We start from the raw sequence: 22,849 nt of genomic DNA, 5'->3' as shown, positions 1-22,849 counted from the left end.
ATTTACATACATTTAAGGCATTGCAAGTCATCAGTTCATTCACTGTGTAGATTCTAAATCCCCCCGAGGCAATGTGATTGTGATTTTGGGCTAAATTAAAAAAAAAACGATTTCATTTTGATCAACATTTACAATATCTATGCATGTTTTACAGTGAATTTGTATGATCTAATTTAAATACAGCATATAAACATAGGTATGTCATTTGTATCATATTCAAAATAGAATTTAAAAATACAGTAAAAAAGAAATGAAATAAAAGTCAGTAAAATCTTTAACGTAAGATTAGTAACAAGTCGAAAAGTTAAAATATTTAAGAGATAAATCAAGATTAAGTAAATAAATAAAACATGTGTGGGACCATATCAATTGTAGGTTAATTATTTATTTGTTTTACAAGCAATTAACAGAACTACTAAAATTTACAGTCACTCATTTTATTTTGTAAAGATTTATCGGAAGTCTTCTGACTGCCTTATGGCTACCTTGACGTCACTGCGGTCGGGCGGAACTGCGTTCGTTTTGTTGCACGGAGCAGTCCGGGAAGAAAACGTCAGTAAAATAAACGCTCCCAAAATGATAAACATCAATAGATCATCCGTCTATTCTGATTAAATAATTAAATAATTCGGGTTTTAAGTGTGAACGTGTCAGTGAAACAGGCAGAAGTCGTAGATAATATCAAACAAACCCTCACTGGTGTACATAACCGGAAAAGCGCCTGTTTTCATATACCGTTACGTCCCGCTTGGCCGGGCGGGGAAGTGAAAGGTCAGCAACAGCGATGGGGGAAGTTTGTAAAGAGAAGAAGTCAGAGTCATGGCTTTCTGTGATTTGGCGAGTCTGCAACGTGTTCATGTCTTTATTCTTCGCTCTGGCCACATATGTTCAGGTGAGCGTTTGATTTCAGCACCTGCACGCTCTTAACTCCGGATCACTAACCAGGAATAACTCTGTGTTTTTACTTCAGATCAATGATCCAGATGCAGGGTTATGGATGGTGAGATTCAAATAATTTCGCATGCGAGTAATCTATTTTTTAAATGCATGTGATGTGTTATTTACAGATGTGTGTTTGTGTTGCAGGTGGGTTATGGTGTCCCTGCAGTCCTGTGTGTGTTTATTGGCTTCAGCTCTCATGTGACAGGTAGAGAGAGAAGTCTGGATCTGTACTGATGGTTGAAGTGTCTGTTCACTCGATGGACTGCATGTCAGGAATTAGAATTTAACTTTCAGGAGAGTTTCCTGTCTGCATTTTCCTGTTTTCCACACTCACTTCCCAGACTGTTGAACTCTCCATGCTTATTTCCCAGTGCTTATGGCGCCATCTAGTGGTTTAATCACGACTGTACAGCTCAGTAAAGCTCATTGTTCAGATAAAAACCTGCAGAGCTGATTGGTACGTTTGTTTGTGCATGTTTTCTTGTCATCTCTGCAGAGACTTTGCCCTGGAGGCGTGTCGCTGACCTCCATGTGATGATTTCCAGCGCTGTTGTTTCCATGTTGGGATGGAAACTTTATAAAGAGAGAGTCACACACATCTTCCAACAGGAGGAGGGCAGGTACACCGTCCTACTTAAAGAAGGCGTGGAGTCTGCCACACTGTGGTGATAGTGTAGAGCTCTTTGATAAGTGAACAACGTGTAAATCTAGATGGGTATAGGCTTAAATAATGAATTTATCTACTGACCAAGTGTTTAAAATATCTCATTAAAATTCAGTGTTTTGGATAAAAATAATAACGTGCATTTAATTTCAATCTTTTCACCCTTTCAGAGAATTTTCTGGCCTCATGTTGACGCTTGTTTGGCTCCTCATGTGTCGCCACTCCGGAAGGTAAAATTGAGACGTGACCAGGAGATGTTTTTCAAATCTTTATTCTCTTTTCCCACTAATAAACTCTATCCGTCTCTTCTCTGTCAGGGCTCCAGTCGGGATGCTCCGAGTCTCGACAGCTGTTGCCATCACAGTCTTCCCCTTTGTGGCCTGGCTGTACTACTACGTCAACAAGGAGCTGAGATCAAACTGGCCTTCACATTGTAAAACTGCAATTTAAACATCAACGTCCTGCCTGTTTTTGGGGTGATTAAACATTCCCTTCATTTTGTTCTTTGACTGAAAATCCTGAACCAAATATGCTGCTTGAATGAACCTGTTGTAATATCATAAGACAGCTAGTCACTTTGAAATTGTGTCATTTAAAGATGTTTGTTTCATCGACAATCTGTTGCATAAGTATTACAAACTCTGGCAACACTTTGTATAACCCTTGTTAATAAATGGTAGATTTACAGTTTATTAAACAAGAAATTAAATGCTTTATAAATATGTTTTTTGCAAATTCTTGGGGTTAGTAAACTTAACCATAAACAATTTCTTGCTAAATGATATGATTGATGATTCATATACATTATAAACAGTCAAATAACTGTTAACAATAGTTTAATCAGCTGTAAATGTGCCAATGTATTAATGATTGTTTTTATAGTGTTACCGTAGCTCTGTCTTTCTCTTTAAAGCTCTATATAAATACATGTTTTTTTATATATATTTTAGTTGATTGTAAAACAAATACACATATTTTTTAATTGGCTTGATCTGTCAAATGAAGTAAAATGTATAAATAATATAAAAATAAAACGGAATCTTAAAGCGCTTACGTTGATTTTTGCATTTAAAACAAGATATTTGTGACCGCCAGGGAGCAGCAGAGAGCACAGGAACTGAAAGAATAAGAAGAAGAAGAGGAGTGTTACGTCACTTCCTGTGTTTAGTAACAGCTCCATGGCTGCTGATCTGAGAACAGTCCTATCCGTCTACAATCAGCCATTTTAAAGCTAACACGAATATAAAGAACTGACCCCAGAGCAGCAGTTTGTGTGCCGATGTCTCCCTTCACTTTTCACGTTTTATAAACTTGGAGCCGCTTCCTTGTTCCCGCAGCGGTTCTGTCAAGGTCCAAACATGGCTCAGAGAGCGTTATATCACAGCCTGGGCTGCCGGCTGCTTCACGGTCACGTTAAAGTCTTACAGAGATGTACTCAGACACGAGCTGTCAGACTCTCACACACTGTTTTACGGAGAGAAGCTGGACTGAAACACACACCGTCGCCGCTGAGAGTCCACTGCTGCCTGGTAGGTCAAAGACAGACATTGATATCATCTCTACCACCAAACTCCATTTAGAAAAGCGTCAATTTAGCGAACGCATTACTAGCTAGCTGAGCCACGTTTCTTAGCTGTTAAAACGCGACTTGTATGGCTAATCAATGTCAGTGTGGCGTACGTGCCTGACATCATGTAACGGTAATGTCAGCCCAATCATATATTTAAAACCTGTATTTTTTTTCTCTCGAGCATGTCATTGTATTTTTATGTCAAAATATCATATTACACCTAAGATCTTGTTGAAAAACTTGCCGAAGTAGCTGTAAATATTTAATGATTTAGAAAACATCTCCAGTTACACTACCTCTCCTCCCATAATGCAACGCCACTTTATATATGCAAATGTTTGAATGGAGTTTGGCGTAATGCCTAGGTGCTGTCAAGTGTTTTGGCCACCAAAGCTTAGAGATATTGTGATCTGAGTCTTTGTCCTGTGTTTGCTGATTAATAGGTGAATGTGAATCAGTGGCACAACTGCAGAACAGCTCAGAGGCTGTGTCAACACTCCAGAACCTTCTCCTCACTGCCTCCACCGCCTAAATCGGAAGAAAAGACGGTCAAGAAGTCTGGGGTAAGTGTCGAAAGTTAGGTTGAAAGTGGAAAGTTTGTAAAGTATTGTCAGATTTAAAGGCTGCAGAGTGAAGAGGGTGTCTGAAGTGAGTGAGGGAGCACTTTTCTTAGAGAGATTGGATCTTTGTCCACCATAGAAAAGCCTGTAACTGTCAAATTTTAAGTGTCAGGAAAATCAGCCCCAGCCTCCCTTTAAAAATCATGTAATTTTGTTGGGTTCAGGGTTTAGGAAAGCTTAACAAACCTTACGAAACACTGTCTATGTCAAATTCTTAATTATTTGCCCTCTCTCGTGAATTCGGCAAATTCTATACATCCGTATATTTGTTTATTTGTTATTTCTTACTGTTAAATTTTAATTTCCACCCTATATTGCATTCATATTCCACTAAGTTCTGTTGAAGAATGCACTTGTTGGCCCTTTCATGACACAGTATGGATGTATAATCATTACTTAACATAAATGACCTGAATGATACTGATCACCTCTGTTACCAGGTGTAATTGGGGTCACCACATTTAAAATATCAATAAACTCGAAAAAAATCACAACTTAAAGTCACAAATTATTAAAATATTTAACAGGTGGAACCTAATGAATTATTTCTTGATTAAATAATTAATATCAGACAACTGAGCAGTGTAATTACATGAATAACCATCAGGTGTCTTTCTGACTACGGAGGAGGTGTTGACAGTTTATTCCAACACCTTCAATAATCACATTATGTTCTCACCTTCAATAAAACCTCCTCAGAGTTTATTAGAGAGGAAAATCTCTTCATTATCTGAACGACCGCTTCAGGCAGTCTGGGAAGAGAAAAGAGATCCATTAGCAGGTTTTAGTATAAATAAACCCGAGTCTTAAAGCAGTCTTAAACATTCCTCCTTCATTTTGTTTTGCTGTTTCTCCTCTTTACAGCCGGTGACATGGAAGTCTTTAGCAATAACATTTGCGATCGGAGGCTCTCTGCTCGGAGCGATGAAATACTTCAAGAAAGAAAAAGAAGAATGTGAGTAATTCACAGCTTGATGTGCAGAGCACATGAAGGTGGAGTTGATAAGATAAACACATCTCTTATTTGTTAACCGTTGTAGTGATCGAAAAAGAACGAACCAAATCGATCGGCCGGCCGGCGCTGGGCGGTCCGTTCTCGCTCGTCGATCACAACAACAAGCCCACCAAGAGCGAGGACTTCCTCGGCCAGTGGGTCCTCATCTACTTCGGGTTCACTCACTGTCCCGACATCTGCCCGGACGAGATAGAGAAGATGATCGAAGTGGTCGACGAAATAGGTAAATAAAACAGTTGTTATGATGATAAAACATGAAACAGAAGCTTCTTTTTCTTAAACATGTTATTCCTCATGTTTTCCACAGATAAAATATCATCTATTCCAAACATCACGCCCATCCTCATCACCATCGATCCTGAAAGGGACACAGCAGAGGCCATGGCTGCGTATGTGAAAGGTATAAATACCAAATGACCTGACTGAAGCTCTGTCTGCATTCTCTGTCTTGTATGGAGTAAAACTGTGGTTCATCAATAAGGTTGAATCAGAAGACGTGAGGATGATTTCTCTCTAAAGTCTTCTTTCTTTTCCTGAGAAAAATACCAACATTCACACTGTTAATGCAGCTGCTGTAGCTCAATCAGGTCAATTGTTATCTGAGCGCAAACTGAGACATTTGTATGAAGCAGGTGGTTCAATGAGTTATTTCAGGCCTTCATCCCCAAAATCAAACTGCAGACAGTCAGTCAACAGGCGGAGCATCAAGTACTGAAGATGTTTGAAAGTTAAAACTAAACGCTGCCACAGCTTAAAGCACCAAACCGACATGCTGGAACTGCTGCATGTGATGGATTGTTCTAATCAAATGTATGCATAATTTCTTTTTCAGAGTTTTCCCCGAAGTTGATCGGCCTGACGGGAACACAACCTCAGATCGAGGAGGTCTCCAGAGCCTACAGAGTTTATTACAGTCAGGGACCAAGAGACGAAGACAACGACTACATCGTGAGTTACAAACTGCTCTGATGTTTCTCATCCTACTTGTCATAACAACGCAGCAAATCAAGGAAAATATCTCTGTCTGAAATTCACCTCTTGTTGTCTCCAGGTGGATCACACGATCATCATGTACCTCGTCGGACCTGACGGAGAGTTTGTGGAGTACTTTGGACAGAATAAAAGAAACGTGGAGATCGCCAACTCGATAGCGGCACACATGAGAAAGTACAAGAACAAGAAGTGAGCAGCAGCCCGATGAAAACCTGCCGCGGACTGACGGATTCTGTCCTCTGCGTTTCTGATTTAACTCACTGCCACCTTACATTGGCTTCCTGTGCTGTATTTATTTTTGACTGTCTGCAGTAACATTCCTGTCGAAGAGTGGCGTGCAGAAGAAAAACAGGCCCGATCTGTAATTACCCATAATACACTTCACGCTGCTGCTGCTGAATGGATGTAATTTAACCGCTTGAAAATAATTGTACACATCGGCTCCTTTCAGCTCCTCATCTCTTGATTTCTGGAAACACACGAGGACAAATGATGTAAATGAAGTGAATATTTTGATTTTGTGATAAAATATAAAAATGCCTCTCTGCCTCAGATGTTTTTTTTGTGCTCAACAGGCTTTACTGTGTTTGTTGTGATATAAAAACACGGTTATTATCAATATGTTAAAATGCATTAATGACGTACAAACGAAGTAACTGACGGCCTACAGGAATTTTAAAAATGTCTCCTGGTGGTTGTAGCATGAAAGAAACCACAGCAGACTGCATCTGTTCTCAAAACTGTCAATTTCTACATAACGTTGCTTTAATCCACACAGAAACCAACATGTAAAACAACATAAAAAATCAAAAAATGTCTGTTAATGACTGCAGCATATCATCGGATTAATCTTCAACTAACAAGCTAACATCCTGTTAGCAACAGCAGGGCTGCATTTACAGGATAATACTAAATGTTAAAACATTGAATAACAAAGAAAAGAGTTATAAAGTAATGATTGTTATATCTGAAGTTTGTTAACTTTAGCTGACATTAGCCAGAAGCTACACTACAAATCATCTGAGTAATGCTGTGCTGTTGTTTTGATCTTTTAGAGGCTGATGACTGAAAAACAACACAGAGGAAGTATTCAGATTATTACATTAATCAAAATATATTCATATTTAATAACCTGTCGTGTTCTGAGGAACATCACATTTACTCCATCCTGAACTTGCCTCCAGCCGGTATCGATTTATTAATATCTCCTGTGCCTGCACACCTGTCGCGTTCCTCCTTTAGAAATCAGATTAGAAAAGCAAACACAGCAGTTGTTCGGCTCTCAGACAGACACCGCGCTCATTCCTGGAGGAGGAGAAAGGCCCTCCAGCTCCGACCGCCGCCACATGCGGCTCTCAAAATGGAAAACAAATTGATTTCTGGATTGATAAGTTATTTTTATAAAACCTCCTCAGTGTCGCCTCTCTCCTTTAGTCGGATTGTTTCCAAGCATTCGCTCCAAACAACACAATGATCCTGAATGTTTTAATTAAGGGTGATTTTAATAAACACTTAAAAGATCAGATCAGATAAAGACATTAAACCAGGTTTAAGGACTTTATCTGGCTTTGATAGCACTTAGATGTTTCCTAACTATATAACAGGCTGCAGACTGAGGAGGGTTTGATGAGACTATGTGGTGTGTTTGCACTAAAAAGTCACTTAAATAAAAGGAAAAACATTTGGGGAATACTTATTGGAATTTGAGAAGAATATCGGTACCACTCTTATATTGGCAGCCAGGATCTGGTTAGCATAGCTTAGCAGGAAGAGTGGAAACAGGTGGAAACAGCTAGCTTGCTTCTGTCTGGTAATGCTAACACCAGCATCTCTAACACTCACTGGTTAACAATTTATATCCTGAAATTAGCAAGCTAACGTAACGTTAGCAAGGGAGTGGCTGTTGTGGCTATTATCAGCCACAGGTTAATGCTTAAACATTGTATAAGTAGCACTGATTTGATAACAATATAATAAGTAGTATGGAATAAGTGTGGAAGAGTTTAAATCTGAAAAATGTCTTTAATATCTGTGTTTGTGTGGACGAGTCTCCTTGTTTGTCTCATTAGCATCCGTGTTTTTTAAAACACATAAATGCTTTGGATTCAAACGTGGAGTGTAAATTCATATTTTATGACATAGAACAAAATCGTAAATGAAAATCTCTTGAGATTAAAACCTGATTTCAGGCATTTTTTGTCAAACTCTAGGATGCAAATTTTCCATTTTAAATATGTTGAATGTCATTTAAAAAAAAAGCGTACAGTGAATTTTACTGACTGAATTGATCAGTACTTGATGATCTGCCGTGACTCTGGGTTGAGCAGGATCACAGGTGGATTTTTATCATCTATATCATATCTTTCCCTCCTCTTATAAACACCTTTCAGGCGCCTTGTAAATGAAAACTGCAGGAACTAAACTAAAATGCATTTGAATCGACAGCTCGATTGATCTGCGAGGCCTTCAGGCTCCACCGACCTTTTCCAGATCGATGGCGGGTGTGGTGTGTAACATTTGAATCTTGCTCTGTGACTAAAAGTAACCCAACACGATTAGATGTTTTTCATATTTTTGGATCTGCTTTGAGAGTTCCAGACATTTATCCCTGTGTGTGGTTCTCAGTAGCTTTACTCCCGGGCCGGTCCTCGTCTCTCCCGTTGACCCCGTAATCCCGTGCAGATGCCCCCGTCGTCAGATCTATTTTCCCCCCCTGGGAGGGTGACGCATCGGCCTTTCCTCCCACACAACCAGCTGATGGGGATTTTCTCTCCGCCTCCCCTCTTTCTTGTCCTGTGACCCTTGATTTGGCCTCCTCGCACTCAAACGTCCACACACTCAGTGGCGGGTCGGCGTACTGTAAGTCTGTAGCGCTGGTCCGCCTGCCCGGGTCACGCTTGTCTGCCCAAGAGCCAATTATAATCGCAGCTGTTGCCAGACCTTCAAGTGACATTAAGAGGCTATTAAATCAGCACCAATTAGACTGTCTGTGATGCACTGCCAGACAAAATGCCCACATTGTACAGCTCTTCCCTCCAGAATACCTCATCGTTTCCTCTGCTCGGATGAGGAATTGTGAAAATTGTTGAGAAACGCGTGTTTGTGTGCAGACGTAGATTCACGCTTGATTTCTTCAGCTTGTTGATTGAAGTTTTGTTAGTTGTTGGTTTAGGCACCCAACCTATCTGGGTAATTACCTTTAAATCAACATATTACTCAGGGCACGCTTTATAGATGTTACTTGTCTCCACACCTCATCGTTCATTTGTTTAAATAAATAAATCCATTCATGTCGACTCTTCTGCTTCTGCACGCTCGATCTGAAGTTTATCTGAAAATTCAAGCTTAATTTACCTCTTGATATCAGACCAGAGAGGAAAAAAAACTTCTCACAGGATGAGAATAAACCCACTGCTCTCTGAAAATAAAACCCAATAAGCAAAGCTTCCAGAGAACACGGAGCGAGGATCTGATCACAGACTGGTGCTATGTTGACTTTAGCGACTGAGACACGTTAATAGAAACGCACTCGGAGGATTCGGGATGGATCTGCGGAGCTATGCTGGATTTATTGTTAACCTTGTTAGTTGTGGATGTGGCTTTGCTGCGGAGACACTGTTGAAGGCGCGTTTGCCAATTAGTAATAAACACAACACGCAGCTCGACATCAGTTTTACAGATTTTGGGTCATAAACCAAAGTATCAGTCAAACTGAACCTTCCACCTGCTGGTGGCGTTGAATTAAAAGTCGAAGAGTCACCAGACTTTTTACAGTTTGTCGTGAACATGAATGTCTGAACCACAAATGTCGACATTGGATTCTTTTTCGTGTTCCCATGAATGTCTGAACAAACTTTTAGGATTCATTTTGTTATCTTGAGATCATCACTTTAATGGAAATCCATCAAAGAGTAGAAGAACTATCAGGTCCGGACCAAAGTGGAGGACGATCCAACACCACGGAGCAGTTATCCATCATCCCTCACTGGTCAGATACCAAATACTAAGTGTTGAAATCAATTAGCATGTATTTTGATTGGCCTTTGTTAATTAAACGCCTCATTTAACAGCAAAAATACACATAAATTGACATTAATATGATGTAAATGTGACGGATTTAGTCAAATCTGAAGCCAAAACAATCAAACAAAACAAATCACAAACAATAAACAACAGCAGCGAACTGAAAAAAAAAAAACAAAACGAGCAGAAACTGATATCACACATCATAAATGAATATGCTTCAAATAATCTCTGATGACTCTGGCTTAATAGCGGCGGTCCTGTCTGGAATGTGCTAAATGTTGCCCGTCAACCCTCCAACACAAACCCCAAACAGCGGTGTGTGACCCGTTCTGCTCTCCAGACAGCCAACGCCAGAATCTCAGCGACGGTCCTAACAGACCTAATCTTCCCTGATCCCAGAAAATGAGGCGCGCCGTGTCGGGACCGTAAGCCCCCCTAAGCTGTCGTCCTTAGCATTCATTGCTTTTTAATGGACAGTCTGAAGGATCACAATTGAAACCGTTTAAAAGTGACACAATACAGCTATACATAGACAGTTCGGGATACAAAGTGGGCATACTTGACTTTTCCAAGGTGGCGTAGAAGCCAGATCTCCAAATATAGGAGACGAAGGCGCCATGAAACAGGCCCGAGCATCGTCTATAAAAGCTGCTGAAGCCTCGTCGGAGCGAGTGATGTCTGCGGTGTCCGTCTGAAACAAGAGCGAGGAACCTTATTCGAAACATTTCATCACTTCTCTCTGGTCTGGTCCTCAAACCGTAACCGCCGTCTGTTTGAATTTTTCTCTCTGACTCCACGTTGTTTGTTTCCGCTCGCCGCAGACAAAATGAGCGACGCCGAGATGGAAATATTTGGGGTTGCCGCCCCGTATCTCCGCAAATCAGAGCGGGAGAGAATCGCGGCGCAGAACACGGTGTTCGACGCCAAAACAGCCGTGTTCGTGCCGGACCCGAAGCAGGAGTACGTGAAGGGGAAGATCAGGAGCCAAGATGGATCCAAGGTCACCGTGGAGACCGAGGATGGAAAGGTGGGTGTGTTGTGTCATTTATAGAGAAAATGTGCAGGTTTGTGGTTGAATTCTCATGTGTTTTACTGTTTTGAATTCACTCTCCAGGTCGTCTCAGTTCACCTGGATGACATTCGCCCCATGAACCCTCCTAAGTTTGACAAGATCGAGGACATGGCCCTGCTGACGCATCTCCACGAGCCGGCCGTCCTCTTCAACCTCAAAGAGCGCTACGCCGCCTGGATGATCTACGTAAACCTTCTCCAGTATTTTCTGTGACTTTGAGAAGGTGTTTGATTTACTCGTCCTCCAGTTTTAGTCACGACGGTTTATCTCTCCTCTGGTGTATCCTCAGACGTACTCCGGGCTCTTCTGCGTGACCGTGAATCCCTACAAGTGGCTTCCAGTCTACAACCCGGAGGTGGTGGCCGGGTACCGAGGGAAGAAACGCCAGGAGGCGCCTCCGCACATCTTCTCCATCTCTGACAACGCTTACCAGTTCATGCTCACAGGTGCAGTCACTAAGATCCTTTTCCTTCACGTCGGCATGGATGTTAAGTAATCCAACCACTAGCGGCGCCGCTCAGAACCACCTCACCTTCACCGCCAATCAGCCTCAGCTGTTCTGTAGAGACTGCCTCAAAAAGTTCCACCAATCTTTTTAAAACTTCTTGCTCTTGTCCTGTGGTCGTGTCCGGCCATGTTTCATTAAAGGTTTGCACTCAAATACAACCAAATTAAGCTAAATATGCTGCTGAAGTTAGCTATTTTGTGTTCCCGTCGGTCCAAAATCCAAAGAATTAGAGGTTTTCAATATACTTGACACACGGTTCTGCTCGGACTGCATGGACTTCAGCTTGACTCATATATACACACACAGAGCAACGTAGAAATGAGGTGTTAAGATTACCCATAATGCACCTTGACAGATTTAAAAACAGTAAAATGTAAATGTATTCATTCCTGATTAAAACCAAACTAAACTAATGTTCCTGTGTAAAAATAATTAAAATAGAATACAAAACTGAAATTTAAACATAGATACTAACGTTTACATTATGTTTCCTGGCTGAAACGAGAACATACGAAATGTAACGGCAATTAGTTTGATCAAAAAACTGAAAAATGTTGAATATAAAGTATAAAATAAACACATGTTTGCTCCTGAAACGCAGCTGAAATATACCAACATTCTCCTTTTTTTCTTTCCCTCGAACAGATCGAGAGAATCAGTCGATCCTGATCACGTAAGTGTGACTTTATGTTCCATTAAAATAAAATATCCTCCGTATTCGTTCCTCCCATTCGCTCCTCTCATGTTGTGTTTTTCTCACCAGTGGAGAATCTGGTGCCGGGAAGACGGTCAACACCAAGAGAGTCATCCAGTACTTTGCAACAATTGCATCATTCGGAGACTCGAGCAAGAAAGAGCAGCCTGCTGGGAAAATGCAGGTTCAGTCCACTTGTGATTTATAACGATTTATGAATTAGATATAAAACAGCTGCTTTATACAGATGTTAAGATTTGAGCTCATGATGTGAGTTTCCAGGGGAATCTGGAGGATCAAATCATCCAGGCCAACCCTCTGCTGGAGGCCTTCGGGAACGCCAAGACTGTGAGGAACGACAACTCCTCCAGATTCGTAAGTTCAGTACGGAAGCTGAGAGACGCCAAGATTATGGATTTTAATCCTGTTATCTCTTCGATAAGGAGAAAATGTGACTGCTAGAATAAGAAAACAGCTTTGTTATAATGATGTAACACAATAATCAACTCTTTTTTAATTTTGAAATTAAAAAAAGAACAAGAAAGTTAATTTCCAAAAATAAAAGCAGATCAGATAAGATACATAAGATGCTAAATATATAGTAAATATGATTAAATATCAAAATATTAAAAATCACATCTGATTAAAATGTTAATAAGCATTTTTAAATAGTCTTTTGTTTGGTGCTTTATTTGCAAAACAGCGTGGAAACAAAGCTAAAAGAGTAATTTTCATATATTTTAACTCACATTTTAAATTTAATAGTAATTTAATTTAAACTTTTTCAGGGCAAATTCATCCGCATCCACTTTGGAACAAAGGGGAAGTTGGCATCAGCTGATATTGAAACATGTAAGTTTTCTTAAATCAGTGTCATGTGTTAGAAAAAATACATATTTATGTTTTAAACTGTGTTTTGTCGTTTTATATATTTAGACCTTTTGGAAAAATCCAGAGTGACGTTTCAGCTGCCGGCAGAGAGAAGCTACCACATCTTCTATCAGATCATGTCGAACAAGAAGCCGGAGTTAATCGGTAAATAAACTTTGAACTGGTTTGAATCTGATAACGAGACTTTAATGTCTTAATTCTTAGACTGATGCTTGTTTTATTCCAGAGATGCTGCTGATAACCACCAACCCGTACGACTACCCGTTCATCAGCCAGGGAGAACTCACCGTGCTGAGCATCGACGACACGGAGGAGCTGATGGCCACAGACGTGAGTAGATAAAGAAATGTGACACAGTGTGAAGAAGCCACTCGATCAATGGGAACATTTTCTGATATTCAGAGGACAGATAATGAAACAAAAGTTACCAGAGAACAAAAACATTCTGTTAAAAAAGTGCCTCCATGTCTCGCAGGTCCGAGTCGGATCTGGAGACTTTAGATTAATGTAACATGTTGTAATCACACGGCTTTCACTTCCTCAGAGTGCCATCGACATCCTCGGGTTCAACACGGAGGAGAAGATCGGCATCTACAAGCTGACCGGAGCTGTGATGCACAACGGGAACATGAAGTTCAAGCAGAAGCAGCGGGAGGAGCAGGCGGAGCCTGACGGCACCGAGGGTGAGACACCCGGGCTGTAACCGTCACAAGTTTTCTTATCTACACTCTTCAGTTCCTGCTTTACATGTCTGTGTGTGATTCACGTCCTCTAGTGGCCGACAAAGTCGCGTACCTCATGGGTCTGAACTCCGCCGATCTGCTCAAAGCTCTGTGTTATCCCCGAGTGAAGGTCGGGAATGAGTACGTCACCAAAGGTCAGACTCCTCAGCAGGTACAGTCCACAGGTTCCTACATCTGAAAACACGCGCACACCTCGTTGAATGAAGAAGTTAGATTAAAGGATCGCGTTTGCAGGTGAACAACGCGATGGGAGCTCTGTCGAAGGCCGTGTACGAGAAGCTGTTCCTGTGGATGGTCACGAGGATCAACCAGCAGCTCGACACCAAACTGCCACGGCAGCATTTCATCGGCGTCCTGGACATCGCCGGGTTTGAGATCTTTGAGGTAAAAAAAAAACAAAAAAATCACACCGACGTGAAATAAAACAAAATCTTTGTCTGTATTTGTCTAATGGTTGTTGTCTCCTTCAGATGAACAGCCTCGAGCAGCTCTGCATCAACTTCACCAACGAGAAGCTGCAGCAGTTTTTCAACCACCACATGTTCGTGCTGGAGCAGGAGGAGTACAAGAAGGAGGGCATCGAGTGGGAGTTCATCGACTTCGGCATGGACCTGGCCGCCTGCATCGAGCTCATAGAGAAGGTGCGTTTCCTGTTCACAAACACAGATATTCGCATTAACAGTAGAAGCAGGCGTGTGGAGGCTGATCTTCTGTCTTTCCTGCAGCCGATGGGCATTTTCTCCATTCTGGAAGAGGAGTGCATGTTTCCAAAGGCGACAGACGGCTCCTTCAAGAACAAGCTGTACGACCAGCACCTGGGCAAGAACAGCATCTTCCAGAAGCCCAAACCCTGCAAAGGTAAAGCAGAGGCCCACTTCTCCCTCATGCACTACGCCGGCACTGTGGACTACAACATCAGCGGCTGGCTGGAGAAGAACAAGGACCCGCTGAACGACACCGTGGTGCAGCTTTACCAGAAGGCCTCAGTGAAGCTGCTCTGTCAGATCTTCGCCACGTACGCTTCAGCTGACGGTCAGTTTACAGACCACAGATATATTATGTTGAATATGTAGTTTACTAAACTCTTCATGTTGTGTCTCTTCTGTTCCTGCAGCTGGTGACGGAAGTAAGAAGAGTTATAAGAAGAAGGGCTCCTCGTTCCAGACAGTTTCTGCTCTCTTCAGGGTAAAAACCGAAGATAACGCTGATGTTTGGTGGCTGTGTGGTGAAGTTTTATTATCTACTCAGTAGTTCTGGGAATGATACGGGGTCTTAGCAAAACTCACTACCTCCACATGATTCAGAAGAATTCAGACTTCCACGTTTTAAGGAGGAAAGATGGACACACATCACAAAAATTAAAATAAATAAATACCGAACCATCCTGTTCCATGTTTAGAGACTCTGATCTGTTTACCTCCGGCAGGAGAACCTGAATAAACTGATGGCCAACCTGAGATCTACACATCCTCACTTTGTTAGATGCATCATCCCCAATGAGACCAAGACACCAGGTGAGCCGACACCACAGAGACGATGAACCTCACACCTGTATAAGTTCACACTTCAGTTTTTTGATTAAACAAAGTTGATTTTCGGCCTTGTGGATGTTTTGTGCATCATTTTATATGGATGTTTATTCACTAATCATTAAGTGTAAATATTATTTTAATTCATTTGTGCACAGATGTGATCACAGACTCTTTCCACCTCGCTACTCGTATACTGAGTCTTATTTATTTACCATAAATTAGACAAAAACACAGCAAACTAATTTCCTGTAAATAATCGTGTGATGAAAACCTGATGTCGTGACAGCCATGTTCACATTCTACATGCTTTGCTAAGCTAAACAGCTCTAATACATGTTGAACTGTTCCTTTAACACTAAACATCTGGTGCGTGTAGGGTCCATGGATCACCACCTGGTCCTGCACCAGCTGCGCTGTAACGGCGTGCTGGAAGGGATCAGGATCTGCAGGAAGGGATTCCCCAGCAGGATCCTGTACGGAGACTTCAGGCAGAGGTGATGCACCACACACACACACACACACACACACACACACACACACAAAACAAAACACTGTCTGACCCCTCGTCTGTCTCGGACACAGGTACAGGATCCTGAACGCCAGCGCGATCCCTGAGGGCCAGTTCATCGACAGCAAGAAGGCCTCAGAGAAGCTGCTGTCGTCCATCGATGTGGATCACGCTCAGTACAGATTCGGATACACGAAGGTGATTTTCAGACCAAACTGATCAATCTGAGAGACATGAGACAGTAAAACCACACAGTTCCTTACAGACTCAACAGATCCTGCACGAATCAGCTGCTGAACCACCTCAAAGAAATACAACAGTCTGATCTTTAATCCTACGTTTAGATTCCCATTCGACACTTTTCATCCGGTTAAGACTGCAGTATGTAAACCATCAACCCAACTGGTATTAAAGTGATTTCCTCCACATGTTGTATCTTCCGTCAGGTGTTTTTCAAAGCCGGCCTGCTGGGCCTCCTGGAGGAGATGAGGGACGAACGCCTGGCGGTGCTGATGACTCGTATCCAGGCCGTGTCCAGAGGTTACGTCACCAGGCTGAGGCTCAAAGAGATGTCGAAGAAAAGGTTCCCCGACAGATCACCTCACCTCATATATTACAAACTTCAGTTTAGATTTATACATGTGGAGTTTCTAGCTGTGGAGCGACATGAGAATTATCTTGGAAATGTAGTTTTAATCATCTTCACTGTTTTGCTCTTTCTCTCTGCAGGGAGTCGATTTTCATCATCCAGTACAACATCCGCTCCTTCATGAACGTGAAGAACTGGCCCTGGATGAAGCTCTTCTTCAAGATAAAGCCTCTGCTACGCAGCGCCGAGGCCGAGAAGGAGATGCAGAACATGAAAGAGGAGTTCGCGAGACTCAAAGAGGAGTTCGCAAAGTCGGAGGCCCGGAGGAAGGAGCTGGAGGAGAAAATGGTGATGCTGGTCCAGGAGAAGAACGACCTCAACCTTCAGATCCAGGCGGTACGTAAACACCTCGAGTCGAACAAAGTGGTCTGCTTGTATCGATTCAAGGCTGTCGGATGAGCAGATTAGGAGAGACGAGAGGGTTTTTTAAAATCCCTTTTCCATGAAATTCAGCAGCAACATGATCAATAATGATGTCAGATAAGAGGAAGTGTCATTGATCCCTGCAGACACACACATTCAACACATTTAGATTAGAATACAAGCAGGCGAGGTTATAAAAACAAAAGCAAGCGTCCAACAATCTCATATTGTCAGTTTTTGACAAGTTAGGAATGAGAAAGTCAACTTTTCTTACAAGTAAGTTATAATTCATGACTGCGTCGTCGCTCTGAAGGAGAGGGAGAACCTGTGCGATGCCGAGGAGAGGTGCGAAGGCTTGATTAAGAGCAAGATCCACCTGGAGGCCAAAGTCAAAGAGTTCTCCGAGCGGGTGGAGGAAGAGGAGGAGATCAACGCCGAGATCACCGCCAAGAAGAGGAAGCTGGAGGACGAGTGTTCAGAGCTGAAGAGGGACATCGACGACCTCGAGCTCACCATCGCCAAAGTGGAGAAGGAGAAATATGCCACAGAGAACAAGGTGCCGCTGATGGTTTCACCCCTTTTTTTTAGACTGGTTCTGGATTTAAGTGCTCGCTAACTTTAAGATAAATGCTTCTGTGTTCAGGTGAAGAATTTAGTGGAGGAGCTCACGACTCTTGAGGAGAATCTGATGAAGTCGTCGAAGGAGATTAAAGCTCTGCAGGAGGTGCACCAGCAGACGTTAGACGACCTGCAGGCCGAGGAGGATAAAGTCAACTCCCTGATGAAGATGAAGATCAAGTTGGAGCAGCAGGTTGATGACGTAAGGAATCATTCTTTTAAATTCATCGTCACGGTTGTCTGCAGGATCTCCTTGGTCCGGTTTCTTTCGTTTACGTGAATCCCTCTTGCAGCTGGAGGGCTCGCTGGAGCAGGAGAAGAAGGTGCGTGCAGACGTGGAGCGATGCAAAAGAAAACTGGAGGGAGATCTGAAGCTGTCGCAGGACACCATCATGGACCTGGAGAACGACCGGCAGCAGATGGAAGAGAGGCTGAAGAAGTACGTTGTTGTTTGAATTAGACTTCCTGTCTGTCTTCTTCTCCAACATGAATATGTGGCAGTAACCAGCAAACTAGTTACTGCTTCTTCTTCTTCTTCTTCTTCTTCTTCTTCTTCTTCTTCTTCATCTTCTTCGGTCTATTCTTTAACGAGTGGCAACCAGCGTAAACTGCAACCTAGTGTTAAAATGCAAGAACAGAAAGAAAAGAGTTATATAAAAGGAACACTCTTACGTCCAGCAGCCACGTAGCTTAGCTTAGCTTAGCTTAGCATAAAGACTGGAAACAGGTGGAAACAGCTAGCCTGCTCCATCTAGCTGCAACTCAATTGCCAGCCACCATCATAATTATTTAATTACTATGCAGTTTCTTGTTTGTTTCACATGTACAAAAACCAGAGAATTAAAACTATGATTTGTGATCTAGGTGGGTGTTACAGCATCTGTCTGGAGTCTGCCTAGCAACTCATACAGGTTAAACAAACCAGATTTAAATATGTTACAAAGACACGTTGAGACAAAACCAGGCCGGATGTTTCCCCTGATTTCCAGTCATGCTAAGCTAAGCTAAGCTAACCAGCTGCTGACTCCTATTGAACAAACAGATACGAGAGTGGTATCAGTGTTTTGAGTAACTGTAGTTACCTTGTATTCAGTGATTTAATTGAAATGTGTCAGTTGCAAAGTTGTTTTCTACGCTAATGAGAAAACTAAATTCACTCTTTTCAGAAAAGACTTTGAATTGGTTCACCTGCAGTGCAAGATTGAGGACGAGCAAGCGCTCGGCATCCAACTACAGAAGAAGATTAAAGAGCTTCAGGTGGGATTTATAACAACAGTGAGCAGATTTGAATATCTTCATTTTAAATCTTTAATCTTTTAAGAACCCACAAATTCAAACGATCCCACCGCAGGCTCGCAGCGAAGAGCTGGAAGAAGAAATCGAGGCCGAGCGCTCGGCTCGAGCCAAAGTGGAGAAGCAGCGGTGCGATCTGTCCAGAGAGCTGGAGGAGATCAGCGAGAGGCTGGAGGAGGCCGGAGGAGCCACCGCCGCTCAGGCCGAGATGAACAAGAAGCGAGACGCCGAGTTCCAGAGGCTGCGTCGCGACCTGGAAGAGTCCACGCTGCAGCACGAGTCCATCGGCGCGACTTTACGCAAGAAGCAGGCGGACAGCGTCGCCGAGCTCAGCGAGCAGATCGACAACATCCAGAGAGTCAAACAGAAACTGGAGAAGGAGAAGAGCGAGCTGAAGATGGAGATCGACGACATGGCGGGAAACATGGAGAGCGTCCTGAAGAGCAAGGTAACGACTGTCCGCAGCACCATGGACCATGTCGCAGTCATCAGGTGAGCTGCAGGTGATAACGGACGCTCGATGTTTCAGGCTAATCTGGAGAAACAGTGCCGGAGCCTCGAGGACCAAATGAACGAGTACAAGACCAAAGCAGACGAAGCTCAGAGGTCCCTGAGCGACTTCACCACACTGAGCGCTCGGCTGCAGACTGAAAATGGTACGAAATCATAAGAAAGTTACCAAAAAGTGTCTAATGTGGACACAAAGTCAGGTTTGTGTTATCTTTATCTTCACCAGGTGAACTGACTCGTCTGCTGGAGGAGAAGGAGATCACTCTGTCCCAGCTGAACAGAGCCAAATCTGTCGGGAGTCATCAGATCGAAGAGCTGAAGAGACTTCTGGACGAAGAATTTAAGGTCTGAGAGACACGACAACATCCGATACACAGTCACAGCAAAGACTTAAACAGGAACTTTGAACATTTTATATGTTATATTAACATTTTCCCCAGTTTCCTTAACCTGCTGCAGAATTATGCATAAGAGGACTTGACCTACTTCCTCCACTGAGAACATTTGGCTGCATTTTCACATCTTTAACTCAGATAATAAACCAGCGTTATGGATGCTTCTGGTTTTTCAGGCTAAAAGCGCCCTGGCTCACAGTTTACAGTCAGCCCGACACGACTGCGAGCTGCTCCGAGAGCAGTACGAGGAGGAGCAGGAGGCCAAAGCCGAGCTGCAGCGCTGCCTCTCCAAGGCCAACAGCGACGTAGCTCAGTGGAGAACCAAATACGAGACGGACGCCATCCAGCGGACCGAAGAGCTCGAGGAGGCGAAGTGAGAAACAGCACGGCGTCTTCGTTTGAAGTCAGTGCTGATGGGTTTCTTACGCTTTAACACAATTTATCTGTGATCCACAGGAAGAAGCTGGCCCAGCGGCTGCAGGACTCCGAGGAGATGACAGAGGCAGCAAACGTCAAATGTGCCTCTCTGGAGAAAACCAAGCAGAGGCTGCAGGCGGAGGTGGAGGATCTCATGGTGGAGCTGGAAAGGTCGAACGCAGCCTGCGCCAGCCTGGACAAGAAGCAGAGGAACTTTGACAAGGTGTGTCTTCTTCTGTCAACGGATTCTCTTGTTGAGGCCGATGTAATCGCTCACGCTGTCTCCTCCTCTGTTAGATTCTGGCTGAGTGGAAACAGAAATACGAGGAGAGTCAGTCAGACCTGGAAGTTTCCCAGAGAGAGTCGAGAGGGCTGAGCACTGACCTCTTCAAGCTGAAGAACTCGTACGAGGAGGCGCTGGATCACCTGGAGAACATGAAGAGGGAGAATAAAAACCTGCAGGGTAAGAAATCACCGAGGGCGAACTCCTGGTGAGAGGATGTTTGTTTTTGATCCTGTTTTCTCTTTGTGTGTTCAGAGGAGATTACAGACATCACCGAGCAAGTCGGACACTCTGCTAAAACCATCCACGAGCTGGAGAAAGCTGCAAAGCAGGCGGAGCAGGAGAGGAGAGACACCCAGGCAGCGCTGGAGGAAGCAGAGGTTTGTATTTTGTCCTTTAACGGCATCAAACTGTGAGTTTAATGGCTTTAATGGTTGCTCTCCTCTGTGTAGTCATCCCTGGAGCACGAGGAGACCAAAATCCTGCACCTCCAACTGGAGCTGAACCAGATCAAGTCGGAGGTGGACAGAAAGGTGGCGGAGAAAGACGAAGAAATCGACCAGCTCAAGAGGAATCACCAGAGAACTGTGGACACGCTGCAGAACACGCTGGACTCCGAGACGCGCAGCAGAAACGACGCCATCAGGGCGAAGAAGAAGATGGAGGGAGACCTGAACGAGATGGAGATCCAGCTGGGTCACGCCAACCGGCAGGCGGCCGAGGCCACCAAGCAGCTGAGGAACCTGCAGGCGCAGCTGAAGGTTTGTTGTGGACATCAGACTGAAATACTGGACTTGATTTAACGTTTCAAGTCTCTGCTTTCTGTCCCAGGACACCCAGGTCCATCTGGACGAGGCGCTCCACAGTCAGGAGGACTTGAAGGAACAACTCGCCATCACGGAGCGCCGCAACAACCTGATGATGGCCGAGAACGAGGAGATGGTGGCGGCGCTGGAGCAGTCGGAGAGAAGTCGCAAGCTGGCCGAGCAGGAGCTGATCGACGTCAACGAGAGGGTCCAGCTGCTGCACTCGCAGGTCAGGAGACGATTATCAAATACATATGATGGTGGACTGAAACCTCTCACAGCTGTCGTTAATTTCTCCTTTTAAAATGTTGTTTGACGATCAGAACACCAGCCTGCTGAACACTAAAAAGAAGATGGAGGCTGATTTAGTTCGGCTGCAGTCAGAGATGGAGGACACCGTCCAGGAGGCGAGGAACGCGGACGAGAAGGCCAAAAAAGCCATCATGGATGTGAGTTATTGAACTTTACTGCAGAGAGTGATCTCAGCGAGCCGCAGCAGGACTTTGAAGTTCGGTCGTGGGGATTAAATTTCACAGCGAGTTCACATTTGCATACAGGCGGCCATGATGGCCGAGGAGCTGAAGAAGGAGCAGGACACCAGCGCTCACTTGGAGAGGATGAAGAAGAACATGGAGGTGACGGTGAAAGACCTGCAGCACCGGCTGGACGAGGCCGAGCAGCTGGCTCTGAAGGGAGGGAAGAAAGAGCTTCAGAAACTGGAGGCCAAGGTACGAATCAAAGACGGAGGAAATCACTCTGTGGAGGAAAAAATAGAATGAAAGTGATTTAAATTGCCTGTTTTTTTTTATTAAAGGTCCGGGAGCTGGAAAATGAATTGGATGCAGAGCAGAAACGCAGCGGGGAGGCGATGAAAGGTGTTCGGAAATATGAGAGGAAAATTAAAGAGCTCACTTATCAGGTAAAAAAATAAAAAACAGGTGTTTCCTGTTATGTAACTGTGTCTGTGGAGGAGATTTAACTGCTCGGATGTGAAGACGAAATGAGAGTAATCCCTCAAAATGTTCTCAGGGTGAAGAGGAGAAGAAGAACGTGGCCCGACTCCAGGATCTGGTCAACAAACTGCAGCTCAAAGTGAAAGCGTACAAGCGTCAGTGTGAGGAGGCGGTGAGCGAACACACGGGAATACTGTGTGAAACGTTTGCTTCATGTGAAATCTATAAAAACAAGTTTCCTTTTTCGTTTTCCATCACGCGCAGGAGGAACAAACCAACGTGCAGCTGGCTAAATTTCGGAAGGTGCAGCACGAACTGGAGGAGGCGGAGGAACGAGCCGACGTCGCCGAATCGCAGCTGAACAAATTACGAGCGAAGAGCCGCGATGTTGTCGGTAAAGGAGAGTAGAAACCTGCCTTCAGCTGATCCAGTCGGTTTTAAAATGATCGGTTTGGTAGAATTTTATTATCCTACAGTTGTGTCGTTGATTTAAAAAAGGCAATTAACAGGACAGGAACCAAGAATTGGGTCAAGTCTTGCAGAATCATTATGTGATGAATAAAAATGTGAAAAACTGACCCACCAAAATAAAATGTCACCCAAGCAGCTGAAATGTTGCAGCTGAACAAAGTCACGTTATTACCTTAAAGGGGCAAAATAACCATGATGATGTCATAGTGATGTAATCTGGATTAAGTTTAGGTAACCCTGGCCAAAAACAAGAAGCATTATGGGAAATGTATGATCAGTGTATTTGGATGTTCAGTCATACATGGGATTAAAA

The 22,849-nt window shown here is 43.5% G+C and overlaps 3 protein-coding genes across 3 annotated transcripts; all 3 read left to right on the top strand.

The window, feature by feature from the left end:
* Positions 1-535: 535 nt before the first annotated feature.
* Positions 536-2,593, top strand: tmem220 (transmembrane protein 220). Its single transcript, XM_037090023.1, has 6 exons — positions 536-892; positions 971-1,000; positions 1,087-1,147; positions 1,439-1,562; positions 1,777-1,836; positions 1,924-2,593. Exons 1-6 carry the CDS (start codon positions 785-787, stop codon positions 2,054-2,056), a joined length of 516 nt encoding a protein of 171 aa, XP_036945918.1. The 5' UTR covers positions 536-784; the 3' UTR covers positions 2,057-2,593.
* A 168-nt stretch (positions 2,594-2,761) lies between these two features.
* Positions 2,762-6,345, top strand: LOC119014654 (protein SCO1 homolog, mitochondrial). Its single transcript, XM_037090022.1, has 7 exons — positions 2,762-3,135; positions 3,620-3,739; positions 4,661-4,751; positions 4,837-5,034; positions 5,119-5,211; positions 5,644-5,759; positions 5,863-6,345. The coding sequence occupies exons 1-7, from the start codon at positions 2,965-2,967 to the stop codon at positions 5,995-5,997; spliced, it is 924 nt and encodes a 307-aa protein (XP_036945917.1). The 5' UTR covers positions 2,762-2,964; the 3' UTR covers positions 5,998-6,345.
* Positions 6,346-10,656: 4,311 nt separating this feature from the next.
* Positions 10,657-22,497, top strand: LOC119014517 (myosin heavy chain, skeletal muscle, adult-like). The gene is made up of 38 exons (XM_037089783.1): positions 10,657-10,857; positions 10,945-11,088; positions 11,192-11,348; positions 12,056-12,083; positions 12,174-12,288; positions 12,387-12,479; positions 12,893-12,956; positions 13,041-13,139; positions 13,222-13,325; positions 13,540-13,678; positions 13,771-13,889; positions 13,973-14,122; positions 14,209-14,379; positions 14,464-14,770; positions 14,853-14,923; positions 15,165-15,252; positions 15,647-15,764; positions 15,853-15,976; positions 16,225-16,361; positions 16,508-16,763; positions 17,104-17,346; positions 17,434-17,610; positions 17,702-17,847; positions 18,575-18,665; positions 18,760-19,149; positions 19,231-19,357; positions 19,438-19,556; positions 19,783-19,979; positions 20,063-20,246; positions 20,321-20,486; positions 20,562-20,686; positions 20,759-21,067; positions 21,138-21,341; positions 21,436-21,561; positions 21,670-21,840; positions 21,927-22,031; positions 22,142-22,237; positions 22,330-22,497. Exons 1-38 carry the CDS (start codon positions 10,657-10,659, stop codon positions 22,471-22,473), a joined length of 5,805 nt encoding a protein of 1,934 aa, XP_036945678.1. The 3' UTR covers positions 22,474-22,497.
* The last annotated feature ends 352 nt before the right edge of the window (positions 22,498-22,849 follow it).

Source organism: Acanthopagrus latus, chromosome 23, assembly GCF_904848185.1.
Source record: "Acanthopagrus latus isolate v.2019 chromosome 23, fAcaLat1.1, whole genome shotgun sequence".
In the NCBI taxonomy this organism is placed as follows: Eukaryota; Metazoa; Chordata; class Actinopteri; order Spariformes; family Sparidae; genus Acanthopagrus; species Acanthopagrus latus.
Note: the sequence above shows the minus strand (reverse complement) of the source record. Positions and strands in the feature narration are given on the sequence as shown.

What these genes read in the sequence shown, in the direction of transcription:
- tmem220 (XM_037090023.1), top strand. Translation starts at nt 785, where the DNA reads ATGGGGGAAGTTTGTAAAGAGAAGAAGTCAGAGTCATGGCTTTCTGTG. An exon ending in CTTCAGCTCTCATGTGACAG is followed by an intron (nt 1,148 to 1,438) that starts GTAGAGAGAGAA and finishes TCATCTCTGCAG; the next exon opens with AGACTTTGCCCTGGAGGCGT. An exon ending in ATGTGTCGCCACTCCGGAAG is followed by an intron (nt 1,837 to 1,923) that starts GTAAAATTGAGA and finishes CTTCTCTGTCAG; the next exon opens with GGCTCCAGTCGGGATGCTCC.
- LOC119014654 (XM_037090022.1), top strand. Translation starts at nt 2,965, where the DNA reads ATGGCTCAGAGAGCGTTATATCACAGCCTGGGCTGCCGGCTGCTTCAC. An exon ending in TGAGAGTCCACTGCTGCCTG is followed by an intron (nt 3,136 to 3,619) that starts GTAGGTCAAAGA and finishes GCTGATTAATAG; the next exon opens with GTGAATGTGAATCAGTGGCA. An exon ending in CGAAGTGGTCGACGAAATAG is followed by an intron (nt 5,035 to 5,118) that starts GTAAATAAAACA and finishes TGTTTTCCACAG; the next exon opens with ATAAAATATCATCTATTCCA.
- LOC119014517 (XM_037089783.1), top strand. Translation starts at nt 10,657, where the DNA reads ATGAGCGACGCCGAGATGGAAATATTTGGGGTTGCCGCCCCGTATCTC. An exon ending in AGCCTGCTGGGAAAATGCAG is followed by an intron (nt 12,289 to 12,386) that starts GTTCAGTCCACT and finishes GTGAGTTTCCAG; the next exon opens with GGGAATCTGGAGGATCAAAT. An exon ending in AGCGTCAGTGTGAGGAGGCG is followed by an intron (nt 22,238 to 22,329) that starts GTGAGCGAACAC and finishes CATCACGCGCAG; the next exon opens with GAGGAACAAACCAACGTGCA.